The sequence below is a fragment of the Seriola dumerili genome, unplaced genomic scaffold (genome assembly GCF_002260705.1).
Source record: "Seriola dumerili isolate Sdu_G_001 unplaced genomic scaffold, Sdu_1.0 BDQW01000291.1, whole genome shotgun sequence".
NCBI lineage: Eukaryota > Metazoa > Chordata > Actinopteri > Carangiformes > Carangidae > Seriola > Seriola dumerili.
Genome location: NW_019174546.1, coordinates 3,055,551 through 3,080,043, shown reverse-complemented (window position 1 = coordinate 3,080,043; position 24,493 = coordinate 3,055,551). Strand labels below are relative to the sequence as shown.

The 24,493-nt window shown below is 39.6% G+C and overlaps 1 protein-coding gene across 1 annotated transcript; it reads right to left on the bottom strand.

Annotated features, from left to right (window-relative positions):
* Positions 1-7,790: 7,790 nt before the first annotated feature.
* LOC111231100 (hippocampus abundant transcript 1 protein-like) lies at positions 7,791-24,438 on the bottom strand. The gene is made up of 12 exons (XM_022758092.1): positions 24,221-24,438; positions 20,678-20,773; positions 18,073-18,135; positions 16,148-16,275; positions 15,523-15,637; positions 15,112-15,330; positions 14,208-14,321; positions 12,722-12,793; positions 12,309-12,421; positions 10,610-10,707; positions 9,998-10,155; positions 7,791-9,890 (listed from the first exon to the last, which is right to left on the bottom strand). Exons 1-12 carry the CDS (start codon positions 24,302-24,304, stop codon positions 9,678-9,680), a joined length of 1,473 nt encoding a protein of 490 aa, XP_022613813.1. The 5' UTR covers positions 24,305-24,438; the 3' UTR covers positions 7,791-9,677.
* Positions 24,439-24,493: the final 55 nt, after the last annotated feature.

Here is a 24,493-nt window from a genome sequence, read left to right as displayed (position 1 = left end):
GTTCAAAGGGATATTTTCCTAATTTTATTACAAAATTTATGTAAATAAATTTGTAACTTTTTTTCACCAACAGTCCACTTTCAGTTAAACTTGATTCAAGTCAAACAGACTGTTTAGAGATCATCAACATAATAATATAATTATTCTTGGATCAGTACTCTGATTGGCTACCATTACTTCCTGTCTGGCCCCCTTCCCTGAAAGAAACAAGTGCCGATCAACAGGATACATGACCATGTGTGGCAGAATACAAATCATAATTGGACACTGTTGACAAACACAATCTTATCACAAGCTCTAGTCTGTAGCTCCTCCTCTGGATCTTTGTGATGCAACTGATGGTTTTGGATCTGTGAGATCTCTGTTGTTAATGTCACATGAAGTAAATTGTGGACGTGTTTATGTTTTTTATTTTTCTGGGTGAGACCAAAAGAAAATCCCCTGCGTCAGCTAGACAATAAAGTTTATTCTATTCCATTCTATTCTAAATAACATATCTGACAACAAACTCATCAACAAGATAAATAATGCTCTAAAAAGAAACCAATTGGTTAAAAAACAAACAAAGATAATGTAGTTACATTGTTAGAAAAATACAGTAAACTCCACTTTACAGCAGGACAGGGTCACATGATGGGGCCCTTCAATACCTACTGCGCAGCCTTGAATGCAGCATTGAAGAGATGACTAGTTATGATGTGATACTTCTCACCTCATTTTGTTAAAGTAACAAGACTACAAGCCTGAAAACGCACATCTCATTGATTTAGTGACATGTTCATCCAATAAAAAGCACTTAAACACTGATGTGGCTGTGCTTTGAAAATAGAGCATATGATGAAGGCTAGGGTTTTACATTTTGTATGTAAGCACAGTACTTTGTGTTTTTAAAGTCACTTTAGGTCTTTGGATTAAGAGTTTTTAACTGATGTGAAAACCAAATGGGAGCAGTTTTGAAATACCGTAACACAAGCTTTCTGTCAAATTTCTCCTTCACATTCTGCAGTCACAGGTTGTATCTTGTATAAACACACACACACACACACACACCTGGTTAAGAGAGAGAAACTGGGGGGAAAATACAAAATGTCCAACTAAGAGGATTTTGTCACATGTACATAAATTAACTTGGCTGTTACCTTCCTTCCAATTGAATTCAAGATCAAATGGTTATGAGGAAAGGACTTAATCTAAAAATCCTTTAATTTCTGTCTCTGTAAAGAGTGAAGGGTGGCTGCATCTGGTCCGGTTTGGTCCTTCTGTTCACGTTTGAAAGTGAAGAAGATTCCCTGTTACTGTAGGAAGCTGAAGAAGAAAGATAAGGAATGAAAATCCTTCAGTCATTGTTTAAAAACAGCACTTGATTCTCCTTTTGATCCTGCGGCGGTTCTCACACTCAGACGGACTAATAATGGAAAAACATTTGGGATTACGTATTTCACACTTTGTTCACGACGGAGCTGAAAATATCTGAGATTGTTCTTCCCGACTTGTTTTTGTGCCACAATGCCATCTCTGTCACAACTGCTAATTCACTACCTGTTCACATCCTCCATGAAAGCAGCAGCGTGTTTGGTACAAGATAATCACATCCTGTTGTTTATTGTACTAAAATAGATCTTACTGGAAAACTCCAAAGCAGCTCTTACAGGATTTCTGTGCAGCTGCGTCTCTGACAGCATTTTCAATCATCAGTTAAATCTGAAATATTCTCTGTCTGAGGTTTGTCTGTAGAGCAGGCAGGTGATGTGAACGTACGCCGGCCACTTTCTGCGGCTGATGCAGCCATTGATTCATTGGGAAGTTCAGAGAAACATGAAACAAGAGAGCAGCTCATCAGCACTTGGTAATCAAATTTATTTACCACAATGGGTAGTGAGAGGAAGACTCACGTGTGCACAACAACACGATGGAAATGTTGGCAGGAAAAGCGAAGCGACAGGCTTTTCAACAAGCACCACTTACAGGGCAACAAGAGGGAGAGAAAGGTCACCAACGGCACAACAGTAATTAGCTACTGAGCCGATAGGACTATCATGCAATGCAGGAACATCTTGCATTATAGAGGAAGCAGGGCTAAATTGCACCGCTGTGAATTCTATATCTTAAGCATAATCCCACATTTAGCGCACAGTATGTAGGACTGAGGTTCTATAATGAGATTAAAGCCTATAGCGAGTGGCTGCATAGAGGCACCTTCCACTTTACATTCATCAGCTGTGCATTGTTTTACACAAACAGTTTGATTTATGAGATTTTCTTCAGTAATTTGTGCCTTGGATGGATGGATGGATGGATGTTTGGATAGATAGATAGATAGATAGATAGATAGATAGATAGATAGATAGATAGATAGATAGATAGATAGATAGATAGATAGATAATCTGTAGCACCTGGCAAAACAACATTACAAAAATTAAACAGTTGAGCACCACAATTTAATACAATTAATTGAAATAGAATTACCCAACATGCAATAAAAGAAAATAAAAGCAGTGAAAAAAAACAAAAAACTGTTGACCATATGTTTTATGTGTTGCATGTCCAACAATTATTCAACTGTTTGGACATTTATGCTTCCTTACTTATTTTAAAACATCTATTCCTTTAGCTCTAGATGTTAAAAACAGTCATAAACACCATACAAATATAGGATGAAGTCATTTGCAGTAAATTTTGTCTCCAATATTTGGTTTAAAGCAGTGTGACCAAAGCAAGGTACGTACCCTACTTTGCTATTTTGGTCAGATTAGGGTCATTATGGCTCAGAACTATTGATGTGTTTTTGAGGCTCAGATGAACAAAAAAACAAATGAGTCATAAACACATGATCTGAATGCTGACAGTGTCGCCTGTTGCTGGGGACTAAAAAGAGGTTGTTTTCTGAGCTGTGACTTCTAATCCTGACAACCTCATAATCCTGACCTCTGCTGGGGTCAGGGCTCGGGTCAAAGTGTTGAGAGCGGAGTAGTCTCATTGCATTGCCGCAGTGTGTCAGTGCCCGTCAGTGTGGTTCACGTGAAGGATGGGGGCAGACATGAAGAGTTTGTCAGATATCTGATTCAGGGATGGTTGCTAATTTCCTGTAAAGACTTTAAGGACCATAACAGTGGTTTTGCATGTTTTCATTTGTTGACCACAAATCTAATATACTGTACACAGGGGTGGAAGAAATTTCCTCAAAGATAAAAATAGCAAAACCACATGATGAGGCACATAATCATTTAAAAGCTGTGGAAAATGGTAGGAATATAAAGTAAAACGTAAAGTAGATGCAAAACCCACCGATGTGGTGCTTTAGCTGTCACTCACAGCACAGGTGTGTTAGTTTATATTGTGTCTCTCTCTGTAATGACATAAATCTGTTGGAAATGATCACCTCACTGCAGGGAGGGATTAAAGTGCTCTTACATAAAAGCCTGAAGCTGCACTTTTCTGCCACTCTCTTTAAACGCCTGCTGCCTGCAGCTGTATTAATAACAGCCACAAACTGCCATGTAACCTTTAGCTTATTCCAACATATAGGGATGTGGGTAACACCCTGTTCGAATGCGACAGCAAAAACAACAGGGTCAGGGTTCAGAATGATAAGGCTGACTCACTCATTATGAACTTACTGTGACATACTGGGGTTATTGTTTGTCAGTCTACAGTATCTACAAGAGCTGTGGGAGATATGCGAGAGGTAAGTACGCAGAGTTTAAAATTGATCATATTTTTCTAAGTGCGGCCTTGGAGGAAAAAGTCACAGTTTTGTATGCATGAGTCCTGGTGTGTGTGAAACAGCCCGGAGGCCCACACCTATCCCTGAGTTAATCATCAACCACGTGTGCCAGGAAGTCATATGAGGAAACATTGGTGGTCTGCATATAGAACATGGGAAAGCAGGCATTGTGGCAGAGGTTAGTGACAAACTAAGGTTCACACAGACCTGCTTGACTGGAAGAACAATGAGGTTCACGCATGATTCATCCCAGGGCTCTTCCTAGACGCCAGCGTGCTACACTTCTCCATCGCAGGAAAAGATGCTGCCGTGTGTCAGGGCTGAGTGGGACATCCACCACTGGGCCCACTTCCCCTTCCCAGTGCGTCTGTGGGGCTTGAGGTGTACTGCTCTAAAGAAAGAGTTCTTCCTGCTGTCATTTCCAGTGTTTGCAAAGACAATGCTTTAAGTTTTGAGGCAGGGCTTGATGGATGCACTCCTTCTCTGAGGTTAATGGACACTCACATTTATAGTAACGGCGCTGTGGACTGCGTCTGGCCTCCAGCCAAGTCCAGGAGGCCAGTTTTCAAACATGTAAGCACTCTTCCACTCTCATGCACCTAACTGAAGCCTGGAAAGTAAATGTGCAATGACAGCGACTCTGCATCACAATACATTCCAGCAGCTCCCCCAAATAGTCACATGGCCCCTTTTCATCTCCAACACGAGCGCAAATAAAACGACGGGGAAACACTGAGGGGCTCCTGCGCTCGCAATCATGCCTTGGAAGTGATCTGAACAGCTACCTTCTCTAAAGCGCTCAGTAAAGTTGCTCTTGTTAAAACATGCCCAATGCTTTTGCTGCCAGAGAGCTGTTAATCCTGACAAGGCCGTGTGCCTCTAATTCCCGGAAAGCTGGAACCTGCCGTTTGTTGATGTGTTGTGTAGCTACAATCACTGGAGGCCGCAAGTTAAAGCATTCCCCGCTCCTTTTTTTAGCACCATGAATGTTTTACAAGGGAAAAAGTTAGGTGTCAAGCGTGTGTCTACAAGTCTTCATGTGCGAAGGAAAGAAACATCACAGTGTGATATAAAACAGTAGCGAGGTGGTTGTGTCTCTTACACTGTCAACTGCTTTACTGAAGCCCACATGCCACAGTATGTACAGTAGCTGGTTATTATGGATGCGCAATAAGAGGCACCATTGTGTTGATGAATCCATCGTAACTAAATCCACCGCAGTGCCCAGAGCTGTTAGAGGGCTCGTCAGGAAACAATGGGCATGGATTATGGCTAAGAGCCTTATTATTATCTCTTCTATCCCAGGTTAAGACCACATAACACCTGCTGCTCCACTTGGACACTTTTGCGTACATCATCATATTCCAGCAGAGAGAAGGAAACTCCAGTGAAGCAGACTGCTCTAAATGTAAAAGGAAATGTCCCATTATAGAGAGATGGGCTGGTGAGTCCTCACTGTATGTCTGGGTAAACTAATCTCTCAAATGCAAGAGTGAAAGCGATGTGAGAACACCCTCAATTGCATCTAGGAGCATGTCAGCACATGCAAAAAAAAAAAAAAAATGTAATGACGGCATCTTGCAAAGCTCTCCTCCTGCAAATGACATAAAAATATAGAAGTATCAACAATATCGAGGTAGAAACAGATTCCACAATTCACCATCATTTGCATTTAAGTTCATTTCTGTATGAAACCAACAGCAAATACAACACATAGCTGAGTGAATGAAATCCTTGACGAAGGTATTAAAATCTAAAATATGTCTCTCACACACGCACGCACGCACACACGCACAGTTGTGGAACCTTGTCAATCAACAGGTAAGTTTAAAATCAGCTGGTAAAGGTTTATAAACCACACTTGTGGTCAACATTGTAATGTGGTACATGACAGTGGTGGGTAGATCAATCCTCAAAGTATTGACACTACTAATACCAGCGCCAAAAGGATCGAAACGTGTTAAATTAAACAAACGCGTGGTTCAATACAGGAGGGCCTGAAGAAGGAGGGACACTCCTTCCATGAGGAGAATGTAATATTTTAATCAGGGAGGACAGAAACTAAAATCAATGCTTTTTAAGCAACACTTTTCAAGACATGCAGATACCCTGGACAAATTTTACTACTGCCTCCATATGGTTTTAATAAAGAAAGGCTCAGAAAGTAAATGAGCTTAGGTCTGGGCATTAATAACAGCTGAGTATATTGCATACAGTGTGTAGGTGGAGGAAAGCATTAGAGCCGGAACACAACTCTGAATGGCAGGATTACTAAACAATCAACCAACAAAGTTAGAGCATTAAAATGTAAGTCTGGTATAGTGAACAATAAGTAAAAACTAAAAAGAATATTGTTTATAATGGGATCTAATGGGATTTAGCGGCCATTAGTTTCAAGATCCTCGTTTTAAACAACACTGCTGAGACACACCCGGATCACTCAGACAGCTTTGGCGCAAACATATGGTGCACATCCCAAAACCCACAGAGGCAAACTCAAACATTTCATTGTACAATAAACCTTTAATAAATAGTTTGTCATTAGTTTCCCATATTTACATAATAACCACCATTTACTTATGTTGCCATACTCGTTTCTTGGCTAAATTTAGGCACACAGAGAAGGGGGTTCAGGCCACAAACCACATACTAAAAACAGGAGTGGCTAGCAGGTCAGTCTTGAGAAATATATAATAATAATTGCACCATACAACCAAATAGACCAAGAGGTGGCCATCTCCTTGAGCAATAAATATATACATTTACCGTACGTACAGGTGATTTTTGTACAATTACAGTCATCTGCGTGTAAGCTGTACGAGTGCACATGGGGCTGGTGCAGAATCTTACCAATTTATGAAGGATCTGAATTTATTGTGTTGGTCCAATAAACGATAAATAAAGAAAAAATAAAAGTAAAAGAGCGATATTCATAGATTAAATCAACAGTTACAGCCTCCTGTTAAGTAACAACCCCCCTGAAATAATAAAAACAATATGACAGGTGAGTCAAAATGTTGAGGGTATAGTGTGGTCAACATGTACAGCTTGGCTTTGAACATTCAGTGACTTTGAGCTTATCAAATGTAACTAACCACGGTGAAATGCTTGTTATTAAATGAAGACCGAGACTGAAAACAACAAAGATGGACATTCGATAATTTACTATCTAGCCACAATGTTGGAAAAGATTCCTAAGAATGACTGGATGAAGTTTTAAAAGTATAAAAAAATAGCATTAAAACTTAAATCTTCAGTCAAAAAATTAATTAAGACAAGAGAAAACAAAACAATGACAAAAAAAGAAAAAAAGAAAAAAGAAAAAAGAAAGAAAGAAAAAAGAAATCCAAATCACTCAAGCACACGTACACACACAGTATGAAAAAGCAAACCAAAAAAAATTTGGCACAAAATATATGACGCACATTTCACTTCAGAGAGATGTTAAACAGCGTGAAACCCACCGTTAGCTACTAATCCATATCAGGTTGTAATTTGGTTATTTAAATGCACTTGAGGCATTTATAAATTAACTGTTCAAAACTGTGACAGGAATAATTCACCAGCTGTTAACACAGTATTTGAACAAAGGGAACACAGTGTCACTGATGCGAAGCACCAAAAAAAAAAACAACAAAAAAAAAAACAAACAAAAAAAAAAACCAAGCACAGCCAAGACCATCCGGTTAAAGAGCTGCAGTTCATGTTCAACCTGTGACACCTGCTGGCAAGAAAAGTAACAGCAGCAGCATACACCTGCAGGTACAGACGAGCTGACGACCACCATCTACTGACAAGAAAAATAACACATAATCAAAACTAACTATCAGACACCCAAAGTTACAATTTTTTTCACGTTTTGTTAGAATTTTGTTTTATTTTGTTGTCCGCATCATATTTACTGATGACTACAACTGAGTTCACAGTGCTCCAAGTGTCATCATGTGAACTCTGATCTCTTGCTGTGGACATTTTTATTTGAAGATATAGTATCCACTGGAGGATGAATTTTTTTTTTTTTTTAATTTAAACCTAGTTTGTTTTTATTCTGTTGTTAAAATAGTTGTTTTACTTGTTTTAAACATTTATTTCTATTATTTTGTGTTGTTTTTTTGGTGTGGTTTTATTTTATGAGTATCTTCTTATTTACTACGTTTTGGTAATCATCAGTGGTCGATTAGGATGGGAGCGCTGTTATTTTCATCTTTGTGTGGATGAATAAACATGAGTGAAACTTAATGATGTTATATTTAAAAAAAAAAATTTGCAGCTGTAACATCTGTTAAAATTGAAACAGCTTTTCCTCTCCTTGCCTGTGGGAGGCGACCAGCACATCATCTTCTACTGGTCTGGACTACTACCGCTGCCACTTTTTGTCCTATAGGTGATGCAGGTTGGCAAGTATAGAGCTGGTCTGACAACGAGCCCCTCCCCCTTGTGGAAGAAATGCAACCTGTTAAATGCGATGAGTTAGTGAGTTACAAGCCAGTTCCATGATGTGCTTCACATCTAAGATTTTGACCATCTGTCGTTAGTTATTGTTTGAGAGATGTGCTGTGCCTTGTAATGACTGTTTGTATGGCATCTTAAATGTCAGGGATTACATGAAAACGTTTTTATAGGTTCCCCTGTCTAAATCGTTATCCACCACATTACATCATACTTAACCTTTGAATTTTCCACTTCAGCAGCATCACTGATATTTTGTTTAACCTAATGATATTAATTCAGTCTCCTTATTAACAGTCAGTGCCAACACTGACATGCTGATAGCAACGCACTAGCTCCTAATGGTCCAGAGGCTTTTAAAATAAAACCATGGTTCTGTAAGCCTTAACCCTGTTGATGATAAATGTCAGCAAACTAAGTGACAGGAAGGACGTGAAAACAAAGGAATAGAAAGTGTGTAACGGCTCCGATGGGAGCGATAGCATAAGATTACAAAGCCTTCTCAGACCTCGGTCTTCATACAGGTTACGTAATGTCTATATATATATATTTATCTTAAGTCACTTCAAGGCAACATTTGTTTCTTGAATAAAAACTTGAAGCACAACTAGCCTTCAGTTTGAACAGAGAAAAATATACAACCCAAACTGTACTACTAATCTAGAGAATGGCAAGTAAACATTGAAAAACAGTTTCAGCTAATAAAGTGGTCTCAGTTGCACACTTCTCTCTGTAAGAAGTGTGACATTTAAACAAAGTGTGGTCTTACGAAGCTTTTCATATGTGAACTGGTTGACCCATCCTGACTTGAGATTAAGCAGCGCCTCTCCAACACTGGTCTGCAGAGTCTCCTCTCACAGGTTTATAGTTGCTGTGCTTCCCTGCTGTGCACACAGAGGAAAAACTGTGTTCCCTTCTTGGATGCTTTAACAGAGCTGTAGTCGCATCAGAACAGAAGTTAATGTGTGAAAGACCATTAGACAAGTGCTCAACTAACTGTTTGTTACACTTTCGTTGGACAAACAGACAAAGTTGCCACTTCACTGGCTACAGAGGAATATGAATAATCACACAGGGATTTAGTAACATTTGAGATATACCCCACTCACACTCAAAACCAAATCACTTCGGTTCTGGGAGGGGGGGCGAACTGCTGTATGCTCCACTCTGTTACTGCTTTATAGAAACCAAGGATTAGAGTCCAGCTCAGCCAAGTCACACACACCTTTCCACTGCAGCCCGAAAAATACTCACACTCTCTTCATACAGGGTCTTTAGAGAGTCCTCACAATAGCCTGCTTTTAAAAAAGAAAAAGGGCTGCTAACGAACGACTGCCCACTTTTGTGCTGTGGACACAAACACACAGACACAAAGACCTCTTCGCGGCACTTGAGTCTGATGCCTGAGGTACAAGTGTGGCCATGTTGTAAAATGTGTGTATCTGTCCATGTGTGCAGGGGTTTTGGGGTGGAGTGAGGGTGTCTGCCCCCCCTTAGCTGAGGTTATACACTGCTGTCCTCCAACAGAGGCTCCTTGCCCTCTGCCCCGCTGCCCTGTGGGCTGTGAGAGTGACTCTGCGCCCCGTTGCTGTGCTTCTTGTAGGCGCCTGGCCTCATGCCAGGGCCCGTGTGCTCTGGGATAAACAGGGCGACCAGCAGAGACAGCAGCACTGAGCATGCACCAAACAGGAATGGAGGACCTGGGATGATGGCACTCTAAAGAGGGGGCAAGAAATATTTAGTTAAAGTATAGCTACCATATGTGCAACATTTTCTTTGTATGATGCAAAATGACTCAAATGCCATTTTTCATGAACATTCACCTCATCAGTGGGGTTGGCCATGTTGGGTTTGACACCTTTCTCAGAGCCATCCGTGTCGGTCAGCTCCACGTGGAACAAGTAGAAGACGAAACCGTAAAGAGCAGGGCCCAAACCGTTACAGAGGCCCCGAATCCCTGTAATCATCCCCTGGACAACACCTGCAACCAGACAGACAGATACAACCATATACACTGTCAGGAAAAACCTCCAATACGTGCCACATTTTATCATTCAATTTGAATGAGAATTACTTTTATTTGTCAGACAAATAAACAGGGCAAAGCACACAACATAACCTGAATGTGTAAGTTATGTGTCAGCAAGACGTCCACTTTCTGACATACAGGTATGTAGATGCAAATAACATTTAAACAGATACATGTTCCAAATCTTTGAAATGATGAAGGCATATTTCAGAGTAAACCTGATATCCACTTGAAGTAGAATAAACAAAGCTGTTAACAATGGGCTGGTTAGCAGCGACTGAACTTAACTATATCTAAATACAGCACCTTTTAATGACGTGATCTGTATTAGATCGCCCACCCCTATTTGATATAACATATAATACAGCCTGACAAACATATGCCCACAAACAGTTGAGAAACTCACCTTGTTGGTCTGGGTCTGCATTACGGGACACAATTGCGCTGATGGCAGGGAAAGTGATGCTGGACATGGCTGCAACGGCTCCAGCTGCCCACATCATCCTACAACCAACAACACACATTTGTTAAGGATACAAACAAATCTCTATTTAACCTTTCAAAAATTTGATTTATACATGTTCTTGAAGGTGAGTTAAAGGTTGTTTAGCCTATTATGGTTAAAGCCTCAAGATTAAAAATAAACTATTTGAATAAATATTAAGCAGTGACTGAACCTCCAAAGTCCAAAATGTCAAATGTCAAAGCTAATATTAGATCAAGATGTACTTCCTATTGCATTTCGTAAAGGAAAATGTTTTTTTGTACCCCCTTTTGTGAACATGGAAAGGATTCTCAGCCTAATATCTGATACCGCCAACTTGACCTTTATTTAACCTAATTTCCAGGGTATTGACCAAAGGAGAGAGGAGCAATAAGAAGATGTTTTGTTGTTGTGAATGTTTCCTTTCAGAATCAATAGATATTATGGCTGCTCTGCCTTTGCCTTCCAGACCAAAACAAAAACAGAGACTGATGAAGCTGTTATTATCTCATGTTAGCAGAAACGATAATGTGACCTGTGTCAGTGGGTGGTGGGTGCTTATAAAAGCACCTTTATTCATACTTTAGGTTTCAGACAAATGAAAACACAGAACATTAGGTGTATTACTGCCTTTTCATTTCATAATCATTCTCTGAAAGGCATTGCAAGATCACACAGAGTTAAATCCCTGTGCAAAATAGTTACTAGACACAAGAAATCATTTCAGCCTTTATGAGTCAAACAAAGTCTTCCAAGTTACAACATTACATTGATGCATTTAAAGAGTCTTTGTTATCAGATTACAGTGTCACTACCCTTCTGCCACTGTTCCATGACTCTGGCTATGGCCATGCTCCCCTCTAGTGGTTTGTCAGGGGATTACAACAACAACAGTTGACAATAATAAGGAATTCTAGTGCAAAACAGCAACGAATTACTGTGTTTCAATACATTTAAATGAAATCCAATTGCAAAACACAAAAGGGGGTGGGGTGCCTGAACCAGATAGGGTTAAGCACTGTGTGGATTGCATTGATTCGAATTATGATTCCTCTTGTAGATTTGATCTTACTGGATCCTGCTTTATGTTCTTCACAAGTTATTTGAGTAAAGAAATGAAACTAAAATACATTAAAAGCAAAAGAACACATTAGATGTGGCTGCCATAAACATTAGTCATAAAAGTTAAATGTGTGGTGTTTGACTAAAGTGGAATGAACCACCTCTAACTGATTTTAAGATATCATGACTAGGACTGTGGTTTTGCACCTTGCTGCAGGAAATGCTTTAACACATTAGAAGGACTTCCTGCCTTTCTTGGAATTATATTTACTAGTAATTACGTTTCACGCTATCTCTACTGATTTTGTGAAGCTAGCCGAAACTATTTAGTATGAGCTCCACTGATACATAAGTAACCAAATATCCAAACACCACTTTCAGGAATCAAAAAGCTTATTTCTTAATGAATCAATCACATACATTTTCAAAGTGTTATAATTCAAAACTGCCATTATGTCACAAAATCTTCCACCAATGGGGTTCCAGTCAGGTTGAATAAATGTAATGGAAAGGTGTGTTTTTGTGTGTGTGTGTGTGTGTGTGTGTGTGTGTTACTGACCAGGGCTGAGAGCCAAAGCCATACCACGCCAGCTGAAGGATCTGGAAGCCGAGGCCAAGCAGGATTGTGTTCTTATTTCCTATTGAACGCATCAGGATCCCCAACACCACCGTCTGAGGAAACACAAGCCCACAGGTTACACAAGACAGCCCTAAGGGAGGCATCAAGTAATGCAACAATTCATTTTTAATAATTTATATCACTCTTGAGTCTTGACTTTGATGTATAGCTGAAATAATTTGTCAATAATTGATAGAAAATTTGACTTGACAGGACAATAGGACAATAGGACAATATCAATTGTCAGATAAACGGCAGGTAAATCAATAAAAGAAATGCTCAATAAAAAATATTAAGCAGAATAAAAATGCTCAGGATTACAAAGTCTAGAACAGGAATATTTTTTTCAGTACCTGTGCTAGTATTGACAGGATCCCCACTACAGCGATAAAGGCAGCCACTGTCTCTGATGAGAAGCCTATGACCTGAGGGCGAGACAGTTAAAATAGCACAGGTTAGGACATGACTGTTCACCTAAAGACAAGCACAACCAGAAGCAGTTACCATTTTTCACTCTCTTAAGAGACACAATGGAAGAAGGGTGTTTGTTTGTGGCCTTTTGTAAACACATGCTGTTTACTACTGCATCTTGGAACAACAAAAGGTGCTTCTCTTTTTCCTCTCCTTGTTTTCTCTTGTGTATTTAGGTAAAATATGCTGCCCATTATTTACAGGCAGCAATAATAGGGCAGCTGGCGAGAGGCGTGTATAATTACGACAATGAATAGGGAGAGATGTATGATAAAGCGACAATTTTGAGTGGAAGAGGACATGAGGGTGTGGTGAGTAATGTTAGCCCCTATGTGTGAAGAAAGGTATAAGATCTGTGTGTGTGTGTGCATGCGTGTGTGTGTGTGTGTGTCAGACTGGTTTATCTGACATTGTTTACACAAAGATATCTAGAGAAGTTAACTAACCCTCACACCAGAGACCACACCTGTCAACATACTGACATTCTGACCCCTGACTACTCAGTACTCAGGGGTTGAACCACACCCATCTTCGAACTCAGCCTTCATTTCGATCTCAACTACAGGCCCGTTAAGTTTTGCGACTGTATCTTGCATGGTTGCGGCGCTATCATGGTGACAAAATCTGTCCAGTCATATAAACAACCCGCCAAAGTACTAAAAACTCCCTCTGTGGTAGTTCCTGCTACAGTGGGTGTCTCCAGGACCTGTTGTGGCTGGTACAATCCTCAGTTCATGCAGTATGGAAAAAGGGGGAGATCACACCTCGTCAGTCCAGCTGCTTCCAGATGCTACCAGTCTATAAATAAATTAACAGGAATCTGAAGCTGTCTGTTTCTGGCTACTTGTGTTTTCAAATGCACTGGCTTTCCAGTGGTTGCATTTTGCTGAGACACTTAATGAATTTGCTTTACTTAATAACGCACTGAAACAGGCTGCTCGGCAAACCTGCTGATCCAATCTTAAAGCAATGTAGGTGAAAGTGTCTGCTCTGCAAATTTCCCCCAGCTGTACTGAGATTATTCCCTGAGCTTTCCAGTCGCAATTTCTGCCTTTTATTTGCAACACAAATGGCAAAAGTATGATGTTAATGTTGTCACATACAACAGTCACATATTAATCCAAAATTATAATGTCCTTGAGAAACCACAACTGGTCACTAACGACCATGTAGCGATGGGATCACACTGGCCTGGTAACACATTGACCCTCTGATTCATGAGTACTCAGTAGGTGTTACTACATTACATGAGGACTCATGGTTTGGACTACACCCATTTTGCAAGTGTACATGGTGTGTCTAAACAATGTTTGTGTGTGCAATCCAATCATTTTTGTGACTTTTCTGGCAGGGCGAGCAGAGTGTTACCTGTCTGAGATAGAGGAAGAAGCTGGAGTACTGGCCGGCCTCGGGGAGGTAGGAGAGAAACACTGTGATACAGATGAGGAGCACCGTGGAGTCCTGACCCACTTTACGCAGAGACTGGACGAGAGAACAGCAAGAATTCAAAACATAAACAATATCAGTGGCATTGCTGAAGTGCCGACTTAACCATGTTTCCAAAGGTAAAATCATAATGAATGTTTTAAACGTAAAGCTGATGAGAAAGTTAATTAAAACTTTAATCTGCATATACTCTATATTTATATCAATATATCTATCTTTGAATTGCAAGGGTTGTACTGATATGAACTCTAGATTAAAGGATAGGCTCACAGTTTTTTAAAATTCTGTCTGTAAAGTTTAACACTTTCATGTAAATCTAAGTTTCCTTTTCAAGGAAATCGGGAGATCAGATCTACACACAGACGGACATGCACAAATGCTACTTCAACAGACACGAACATAAACTAGTTTCTTTATAAAAAACCAAGTCATCCCTGAACCTACAGCATCACTCAGGGAATCTAGTTATGTATCATTGTGTTGCCATGCAGGAATTAATAACGATGAATGAATGTGTTCGTTCATTCATTTTTTTCCTGAGACTGCCAGACATTTGTATGTGAGCAACCTGCGCTTGCACATAATTTGCAGCACCATTAAGTGTGTTCCCAGTATGAGGCTAAATTGTACAGTTCAATTTACTGTGAAGGAAACTCTTCCTCTCAATAGCTTAACCTTAATCATGTTTAAATTAAAACCAAAACACTGAAAGCTAAAAAAAAACAACATTGTAGTCAGTTGCTGTTTGGTTGGACACAACCTGTGAATAGTACTGGGTCATAACTGATGACATATGACCAATAAAGATGACTGTGTTTTTACTCACAGCGAAGGGGTCTGCCTGTTCCCAGGAGATCGGTGCACCCCACGATGCTGGCCTCATCTTCTCTGGCAGCGACTCTGGCACAGCCACAAGGATGAAGCAGATATCGAGCAGGGCGATGGCCGTGGCCAGGATCACCACCAAGGTGTCACCGTAGGCAACAGACAGGTAGGCTCCGATGGCCGGGCTGGTAACCAGGCTGGCTGCAAAGGTAGCTGATACCTGGAGGGAGGGCGAAGCAGAGGTGAGCTGACAAAAACAGTAAATGATGTTTTGGCCTCCATTGTAATGCTTTTTTTAATTTTCTCTGACTTTTCTTTATTTGGTCAAAGACTTTGATAACCATTCTGATAATGCTTAAAACGTTAATGCACATATTCAAAAGGGCTGATCAGTTTTCAATCATCTCCTTACCAAACCGTATGCTGTGCTCCTCTCATGCTCCTGCGTGATGTCCGCCACATAAGCAAAGATCACAGAGAAGGTGACAGCAAAGACGCCGGACATGGAGATGACTGCAAAGTACCACCTGAAAGAAGAAGTGAGAGTTTGGCTTCTCAGCACAGATACAGTAAAGCTGACCCTCTTTAAATTGTACTTTGGTTCAAGCAACAAATATTTCAAACTATAGCTGACTTTGAGGTTAAAGTTTCTAATATCGAGTTGTCAAATAACCAATATAATTTGATTTCTTTTGTAACACTGTTCGCATGTAGAGTGATTCTATTAAATGGGAAGCAGAGGAACCCACCAACACAATATTGTAATATATTGTAATTTTAACCAAGAGGGAATATAAACCAATTTGAATTGATTTTGTAACCTTTCATAGACTATTTCAACAAGCTAAGCTCATGAGCTGTTGTTGATAATACACAAAGGCATTCTGTGGCATCCTTCTTGTTTTTCTTTTTACTGTCAAATGTTTAAATACTCCTTTATGTATTTGCATTTATGCATTACGCACCACATAATGTACGAAAATCCCCCAAAACAATCAAAAAAACTCTGAGAAGTTTAACTTTGTGTTTGCACTCACCATGGGCTGATCTTCATCAGTGGAATGGGTGCACACGTGAAGAAGACCGTTAGCAGCAGGAAAGACTTGCGTCCCCATACATCTGACAAAGCTCCAATCAGTGGGGCACTCAGAAATGATAATAGGCCCTGGAAGGGACGTATGGAGAGAGACATGGGATAACAATCAGAAAAATCTTTGAGAGGAAAGTATTAGTTGAACAGAGAGCTATTAATGGATAACATCAGTGAAGTTATCACTCAAAGATCAACAGGAAATGTTATTCTCTCTCTCTCTCTCTCTCTCACACACACACACACACACACACACACACACACACACACACACACACACACACACACACACACAGTCAACACTCGAGATATGCGTGCTTAGTCGACCAAATGATTAAAACGTGGTTGCCCTTGCTAGTTGGCGGAAATACTACTCTACCCACACCAATGCTGAGATGTTGTTAACAAGCAAGGTGGAAAGAAGGAAAGCATAGCATGGCATAGTAAAAGCAGCTCTGTTTGGTTTTATTGGGTGAAGCACTTTGTGTTACATTGTATTTGCATAAAAAGTGCTATACAAATAAAGTCTGATAGATTGATTGGTTGATTACATTGTTTACCCACAGATGCTGTGATGTTGCACAGTAAGAGCACACATTACAGTTACAGCAATTTTAACTGTTTCCTGGGTGTTTTCTTACTTTTAGACTGGTCAGCTATTCTAAATCTTTATTTCATTTAGTCGTTAGGAATATCCCTGGTCCACACAGCCAGTTTTGAAACTTACAGGTAGGTAGAGGCCCATGTGCAGAGTGTAACTGCAGTCTATGCATGGTACTACTCCCTAACAGTCTGCTAACAGATAGCAGATAGCTAACAGTCATGTGGAAAATGAACCCCAGTCACACATCTTTAAAGCTCACCAATTCTAGCTGTGGCTGCTGGGTTTGTCCTCATAAAGCCACAGTAACAAAAAGGGAACCAATACCTTTACCTATTGTTTGTACAAATGAAGGTCCTGTATATGGCTTATGAAATCTGGTATGATCAAGCTATTGTATCTGTCACACTGGAAAGACATGGAACCTGAGGAATGAAGACAATAACAAAGCACCCGAGGCCTGCTGGTTTGAGGTCTGGTCTAAAGCAAAATCACTCTCAAACCAGTTTAACTTCCTGTTAGTTTCAGAGACATTTCTTAATCACAGAATAAGATGTTTGCTGTGTTGACATCACAACAGTTGCAATCACCAAAAAGAAAAGAAGAAAAAAAAACAAAAAAACAAAACAAAACGAAAATAATTACAGAGTGTCCTCTCCACCTATCTTTAGACACTCTCCTCCCTGAATAACTACAGCTCAGGTGCACTTGACCCTTGAAAGGTGCTTCAGCTGAGCTATTCTGTGGCCAGCTGGGGAAACTGCTGTGGTTACTGGAAAGCTTGTGGGTGTCAAGCAGGGCGTATCTGAACAAAAACACACATGCTCAGCAAATCTTCCATGGACAAATAGAAGAAAGACAAACTTGCAGAGCTGAAGGAGGATGTTAATTGACAGCAGATGTAGTCCTTAAAAACAGCTGCTGTGCCTTACTGTGCACCTAAATACAGTTAATATTTGATTAATCCACAAAAACGTCCCAGAATTACAAAAGTATAAAGAAAGCAAAAATGTTATTGCTCATTTATTTCTTGTGAACAATTTCTAATCAACTCTACAGTGCACAAAAATGTTGGCCACACCGAGCAGTTTAAGTCACTACATTTTAAACAGTACAGAAAGATACTATTGCTTGCTACAATGCTTTAGATAAAAGGATTAAAGATAACTTAACATATAAGTGTGACCTGTCCTGTATATGTTACCATTACACTGTCATGACACAGAATATTGAAGTTAGTTTTCCCGTTTGTGTGTACTGTTGTCTCTTACCTTGACACCATGAATAAGCCCATTCATCAGGAATGTGTGTTGGGGGAATGTTTGGTGTAATACCTGGAGAGCAAACACAGATAACACCAGATTAAACCACTCATCTACAGAGTTTGCATCATGTTTCACACAGTGAAATACACTAGTGAGATTGTACTGAACAAAAATCCACTATTTCAACAAACGACAGACAGTTAAAATTAAGAAAATAAACCATACATTTAATCATTGAGGTCTATGGCAGAAAACAAGACACTGCAAATTTTCACCATTATGAAGAAATATGAATATTGTACATATTACATACAAATATTTTCACGGCTTTGACCACCCCACGCATTAAACTGAGTTTCATGCTACAATCGCTCGGCAGATAAATATGGTTGGCATTCCTCATGCGAGTGCTAAAGCCAGTTTATTTCACACATCCTCTCTGGTCATAAATGTGACAGGCCATGGCCTACCTACATTTTCTTCAGTGGCCTCTAGCCAATCTGAGTTTGAATTTAATACATATTTTCAGCCCAGTCAGTGTATTTCCACAGAGGCTGTGCCCCAACTGGTTTTTTTGTTCGGGGGCAAAAACTGTCCACATTAAAAGCATGTACACATTTAACACTGGCATATGTTAAAGTGGCTGTAAAGTTGGTGTTGTTTTGTTAACAACTGGCAGGTCAAGTGTGCTCAAATACTTTTCAATGCTGATGAAGTGGCCAGATTTGGTCTGTACCAGGTCTGTTGTCATGGTTACAGACGTCATTCATGGTTATCGTCAGACTGGATGACTGAGTACTTTTACTCACTGTTTGTTTCACTCTGTTTTGTTGAGGGTGAATATTTATTGTTTTAGTAAATATGATTGTGAAACAGAGTGTAGCCACAGAGACTAGACAACTTTACTGCCTCACTCAACCCTCATATTAGGTCCTGGCTACAAGACCTGGGTAATAATCAGACCTCTCACCACATATGTTTCTCGAATCTGTCGTGTTATAATGTCATGTTACAACGTGATGAAAAACTGTCTTGCTGTAACATTTTTTTTTATATTTCTTAATTTGGAAATTGGCATTTGGATACAGATTTACGTAAAAAAAATAAAGGACTAACAAGGGGAATGTTATTATTACAAACATATTAAACAAAAATATAGAGAGGTTTTCTATTAGTGACAGTGTTTAGTTTACAGCTGACACAATATAAACAACTGTAGTAAAGTATTTCAGCATATATATATACAGACGTCATGGGAATGCAAAGAGGAAGGAGGGTGTTTAGATGGTTAAAATCCATGGGATGTTTGGTTCAAAGTCCATAACGTCAGTGTGCAGCAAATATTGTGCGTAAGTGTCACTGACACCGGTGTGGGGACATGAAGCCTTAGTTTAATTTAGGACATGTGGGGCTTGACTGAGACTGAACAACAGGATCTGGTTATTGTTGAGGGGTACAGAGGGAAAGCTCATGGCATGGCTAAGAATCCCCTCTGTTCCTCTGGGAGTCAGTTACCCAACACACACAGACTGTGAATGCTCAGTGAAGACTGTTGCTGCTGGATACTAATGAAGCAGTGCGCTCATTGGGAGCAGTGAAGCAGTCCCTCTCATTTTCAGGCGCCTTCTGATTAGTCCAAAATGCAAATCCTGCCTCCGCCCAGGGATCTCGAGGGCAACAAACCCCCAGTAATTAATGCTTAACAGTTATACACACAACCACCTCTTCAAACAAGAGACTGCTGGAAAGTATGCATTGCATAAGCCTGTCTGGTTCACATCATGTGGCTCACAGATGTTTGCTTATCATTTGTTTGAGATACCAGTTTCTACACAGTAATTTATGTTGAAGGAGAAATATGCGCATATAAAAGAAACTGGCCAGGAATTGAACAAATGCAGAGTTTGACTAAAAAATGAAAAGCGAATGTCAAAAAAGGGAAAATTATTAGTATACAATCCCCGTCGGTACGAAATGAAGCATATCATCGATGTGAGTCATCTTCACACTTCTCATAAGAAATAGATCTTGTTTTGAGGGAACAATCATCTGTCTTTTTTAAATATTGACTGATGATTTCCTGGTGGCAATTTAAAAAAAAAAAAAAAAAAAAAAAAACAGGTCACATTTTGGAATGAAAAGCCACTAAATAATGCTGTTTGGGTTGCCTGTAGCAAAATACTTGAACCACAGCACTCTGCAGTGCACTGAGGTGAATGTGTGGCGTGGTTTGCCTGGCATCTGTGCTGTGGCCTGACAACACAAACCAGTGACCCCCTGATAAGCCTTTCAACAAAGAACTGGTGCTCAGACAATACAACTGTTTGATGCCCTTTTCATATTTCTCAGTCCATTAGCGCCTGCCCAAAACATCTGCCAACACACACGAACAAAAAACAAAACTGCGTCACCCTGGGCCTCGCTCATTTGATTAGGGATTCAATTATTCATAGACACTGATGGGCCTTGTGTGATTCCAGTCAATGGGAAATGCCACTCTTTGGCAAGGTTTTCAGAGAAGAGAGGTGTAGGCGTATGAATATACTACAAACCGTTATGTCAGTTTACATAACAGTGTGTCGACGTTAAGAGTGGGTGTAGCCGGGCCTACCGTGAGCATCGGGGTGGTGAGGAGACCCCATGCAAAAAACTCCAGGAAGATGACCACCACAGCATGGTAAACACTGGGCTCACCGATTCCCTGAGGCTGGATGGAGACAGAGACAGACACACAGGTTGAAAGGTGTTTAGCCGACAAGCAGCAAAAGAACATCTCAACATACATCAAAGTGCCTGTTAGTGGTATAACATTGACATATCAAACCTTAAACTGGAATCTATTTTAAGGCAACATTCGCCTAATGATAGTGTGCATCACCTGATCCTGTGGGACAACCCACAGTTGGGTAAGAGTTTGTAAAGAAGATGTGAAACTTGTTTTACTCTGAAATTAGGGAAAATTTGATTGGCCATTATAGTACTGAAATCTGAGTTTAACACAACACCAACCAGACCTGTTTATTACAACCATTTATATCAGTATTTCCCACATACAGCCACTAAAACTAGCTACAACAGTAGGTACATTTGCACACACATGGTGTTATTGCATGACACCAGATTAAGGTGAATCTTTGATTATTTAATTTACATGATTCATGTAAACCTGTATAATAATAATAATAATAATTATAATAATAATAATAGTTATTTTATTTTATATAATACTGTATAATTATTCTATTTGACTTGCTGAGTACATTTCAGATGTAAGCTGCAATTCAGAGGTCTGGAACCAGGCTAGTGCAGCTTGATATATACCCTGATGGTGTAGAATCTTATCTCAAACTTTACCTGTTGCCATCAGTTCTAACAAGAAAGCAGCATCTCTGCTGCCAAAAGGAAGCACTTCTTTTTTTTCTCTTTTTTTTCTTTAAAAAAAAAAAAAAAAACAGCCACAAGCCACTCTGCTAATTATGATTCTTTCTCCAACACACTATTATGTGTCTTCTCCAGAACATGAGATTTGTGGTGTGTTAAAATCGAAACAGCAAAAACAAAAAGCGATTAAGCTGCATACATGACAAGAGTAATTTGAAAGCAATGCAAGCACCATGGCTCCATTAATCCAGTTATACTTTACTCTAATTACAACATTAATATGAGGGAGACAACATGATTAAGCTGTTTACATGACATCTGCATTATCTGCTATATTGCCTTACTCTGATTACAAATAAATTGTCTTGAGTGCAAGTAAATGACCAGAATATAAAGCAAAAGACGATTCATTTCACTAAGACATTAATTTATGCAGAGTAATGTAAGTATATTATAATAACATTTAATACTCACAAAACACGTTAAGGTTTTCTTCTTTAAAATCATAGTTTAATCTAACAGGTAAAATAGCAGAATATTCTGTGCTATACTTTACTAGGTCACTCTAAATACAGACCTATATCTGTAATGAGTAAAACACAAATAGACATCATTTTTATCTTTCCTACAACCAGCTCCTGGTAGAGGAAGTCACCTCACTGCTCCATTGTAAAATCTATACAAGTCTGAGAGGTGAAGAGAAAGTGTGATGGAGTGAGCATAGATGCTGAGCAGGATCTTTGGCAGGAAACACAGTGAGGTATGAATCGTGGAGACTGTAAAAAAGGCCAGGGCTGATTTCACTAAGAGACTAGTTGGTTCTTTACCTGCAAATGTGGTTTGTCATTTCCTCTTTGTGGAGAAAGTGAAAGCATCCCAGAAAAAGGTCTACAGGACTGGGTATGACTGCTTATGGTGTAAATCAGATGAACTCAAAGACTTTTGTTCCAAGATAAGTGTATGGTCACATAATCTGCTTTCTGGAAACAATGAGGAACAATCTGTAACTGTCTCATTGTATCAATGTTGCAACTTCCTCTCTTGAAATTACGCCCACCTACATATTTAGAAATCATATTTTGCTTTTGACTACTGTGTGTAAGCCTATTAGATGCAATGGCTAGATGTTGAAAGTGGAATCTTAATGGCTGAGTGGTCAGACCCTAGCTGCAGTAAACCAGTAAAGCAAAAACAATAACCTGAACCAAGGACCTCATTGGAATAGAGCCAGGTGTAGATGCAAGGCTGTCATCAGGCTGAGAGGACCATTACTGTGTGAAAACAACAGTTTCTTGTTCTATTCATTATGATGACAAATCTGTGTGCCTTCATATGGATATCCAACATGTTTGGCATAGCTGCCCAACTGATTACATAAGCAGCACTGCCGCCTCACTGTATTTATAACAAACCTACCATACTCACTCTTTGCCAACAGCCCAATTTGGGATAATCATCATGTCCACCATCTAAATGATCCAAGTGACTACAGTTCCTGATATGATATGTAGTTCTCTGTTTAATAAGGAAGTTTGAAGCTTGCATTTAATGGCATTTTAATCGCATTGTAGGATGGTTTCATCATAGCTGTGCTACAGGTGTCAATGAACCAGAGAAGGTGTATAAATTTACCAGAAACAACAGGCTTTGGCTGATGTTTAACCAAACATCAACACCATCATATTCTGAAGAGCCAGCATATACAGCAGTTACAGTCTACACTACAGGGCACAGCTGATGCTGGCTTTACTTGCCTGGGATGTTAACTTAAACTTGTTTGCTTATTCTCAACCTACCTCAATGTTTAGTTAAATGCTTTACCTTCTCCCCTTTATATATCACATCATATACTACATCTTATATAAATGAGATTAATCGGATCTTTCAAGGATTGTGCATCTCTCTCTCCTTCTATATATGTATCTACCTTGCTTACATTAATGTCCAATGTATTTAATTATATTACCAACATTGTACGGTGAATATTCAGCACAAAGTGTAGCTATCAGATCTTTAGTCTCTATTTTTGATATTTATTTTTATATTCCATTTAGTCATTGTATATAATTCAGCCTTTAACTGCATTGTTTGTTGCCAACCTCATTGTTTTTGTGAGTTATGTGAACTGGCTGTTGCCACACTGCAATTTCCCAAATAAAGTACTCTTTCTAATCACATTATCGACGAGGGATCTATTGCATTCTCCGAGAAATCACCTCACATTGTCTCTCATAAAATTAGTAGTACAAAACTAATCTGAAACATTGTCTGTTGCAACAGGGTAAAAAACAACCCCAATCACCGTTAGACACATATGCTAGTGAGCTAATGTTAACCTAGCCTCCGTTTGTGCCTGTGTGTGCTGCTCTGTCACACGTATTATTAACAAGATTTGAACAAACGTGAGGTGCCGTTAACATTAACTGCTTGTTAGAGTTAAATAAACTAATATTCATGGTGTCTGGATTACTGTGGAAAGACGGTCGGTAAAGAAAAACACAGCTAACGGTTAGCCAAGCTGACGTGTAAACGGCCGGCTCACGCAGGCCGCTAACATTAGCTGATGCTAGTTCACGGCTAGCTGTTGTAGCCACTTAGCTAGGCGGTCCCAGCTTACAGTTAACACTACCTGCCGGGAACGAACCACCAAAAGCCGCCGCATACTGCTGCTTTTTATGAAATAAACAAGGCTAGTGATCAACTTCAGCGGCCGATAGCCAGTGTAGCTCAGTGGCAAGCTAAGTTAACGAAGATAAATAAATATTTAACTCACACTTCCTCCATCTTTTATTATAATTTTCTTTGCAAGAAGAATGCTGCGGTTCAGCCGCTTTTTCTTCTTTTTCTCCCCCGTCATTGTTAACTTATGTCCATTCTTGGTGTCAGAGGGTCATCATTGCGCCTGTTAAAAGAAAAATATATACTGATATCGGCTACTAAGCTGATAACACCTCGACAGTCAGCTCCAGGCAGTAGCTAACAGCGAGCTAACTAAATGATGATTTCTCATCCCCACCTCACTTCAACCCCACTTCCTCAACCTGAT

What these genes read in the sequence shown, in the direction of transcription:
- LOC111231100 (XM_022758092.1), bottom strand. Translation starts at nt 24,304, where the DNA reads ATGACGGGGGAGAAAAAGAAGAAAAAGCGGCTGAACCGCAGCATTCTT. An exon ending in GGAGCACAGCATACGGTTTG is followed by an intron (nt 15,331 to 15,522) that starts GTAAGGAGATGA and finishes CCCTCCCTCCAG; the next exon opens with GTATCAGCTACCTTTGCAGC. An exon ending in TCCTGTCAATACTAGCACAG is followed by an intron (nt 12,422 to 12,721) that starts GTACTGAAAAAA and finishes GTGTTTCCTCAG; the next exon opens with ACGGTGGTGTTGGGGATCCT.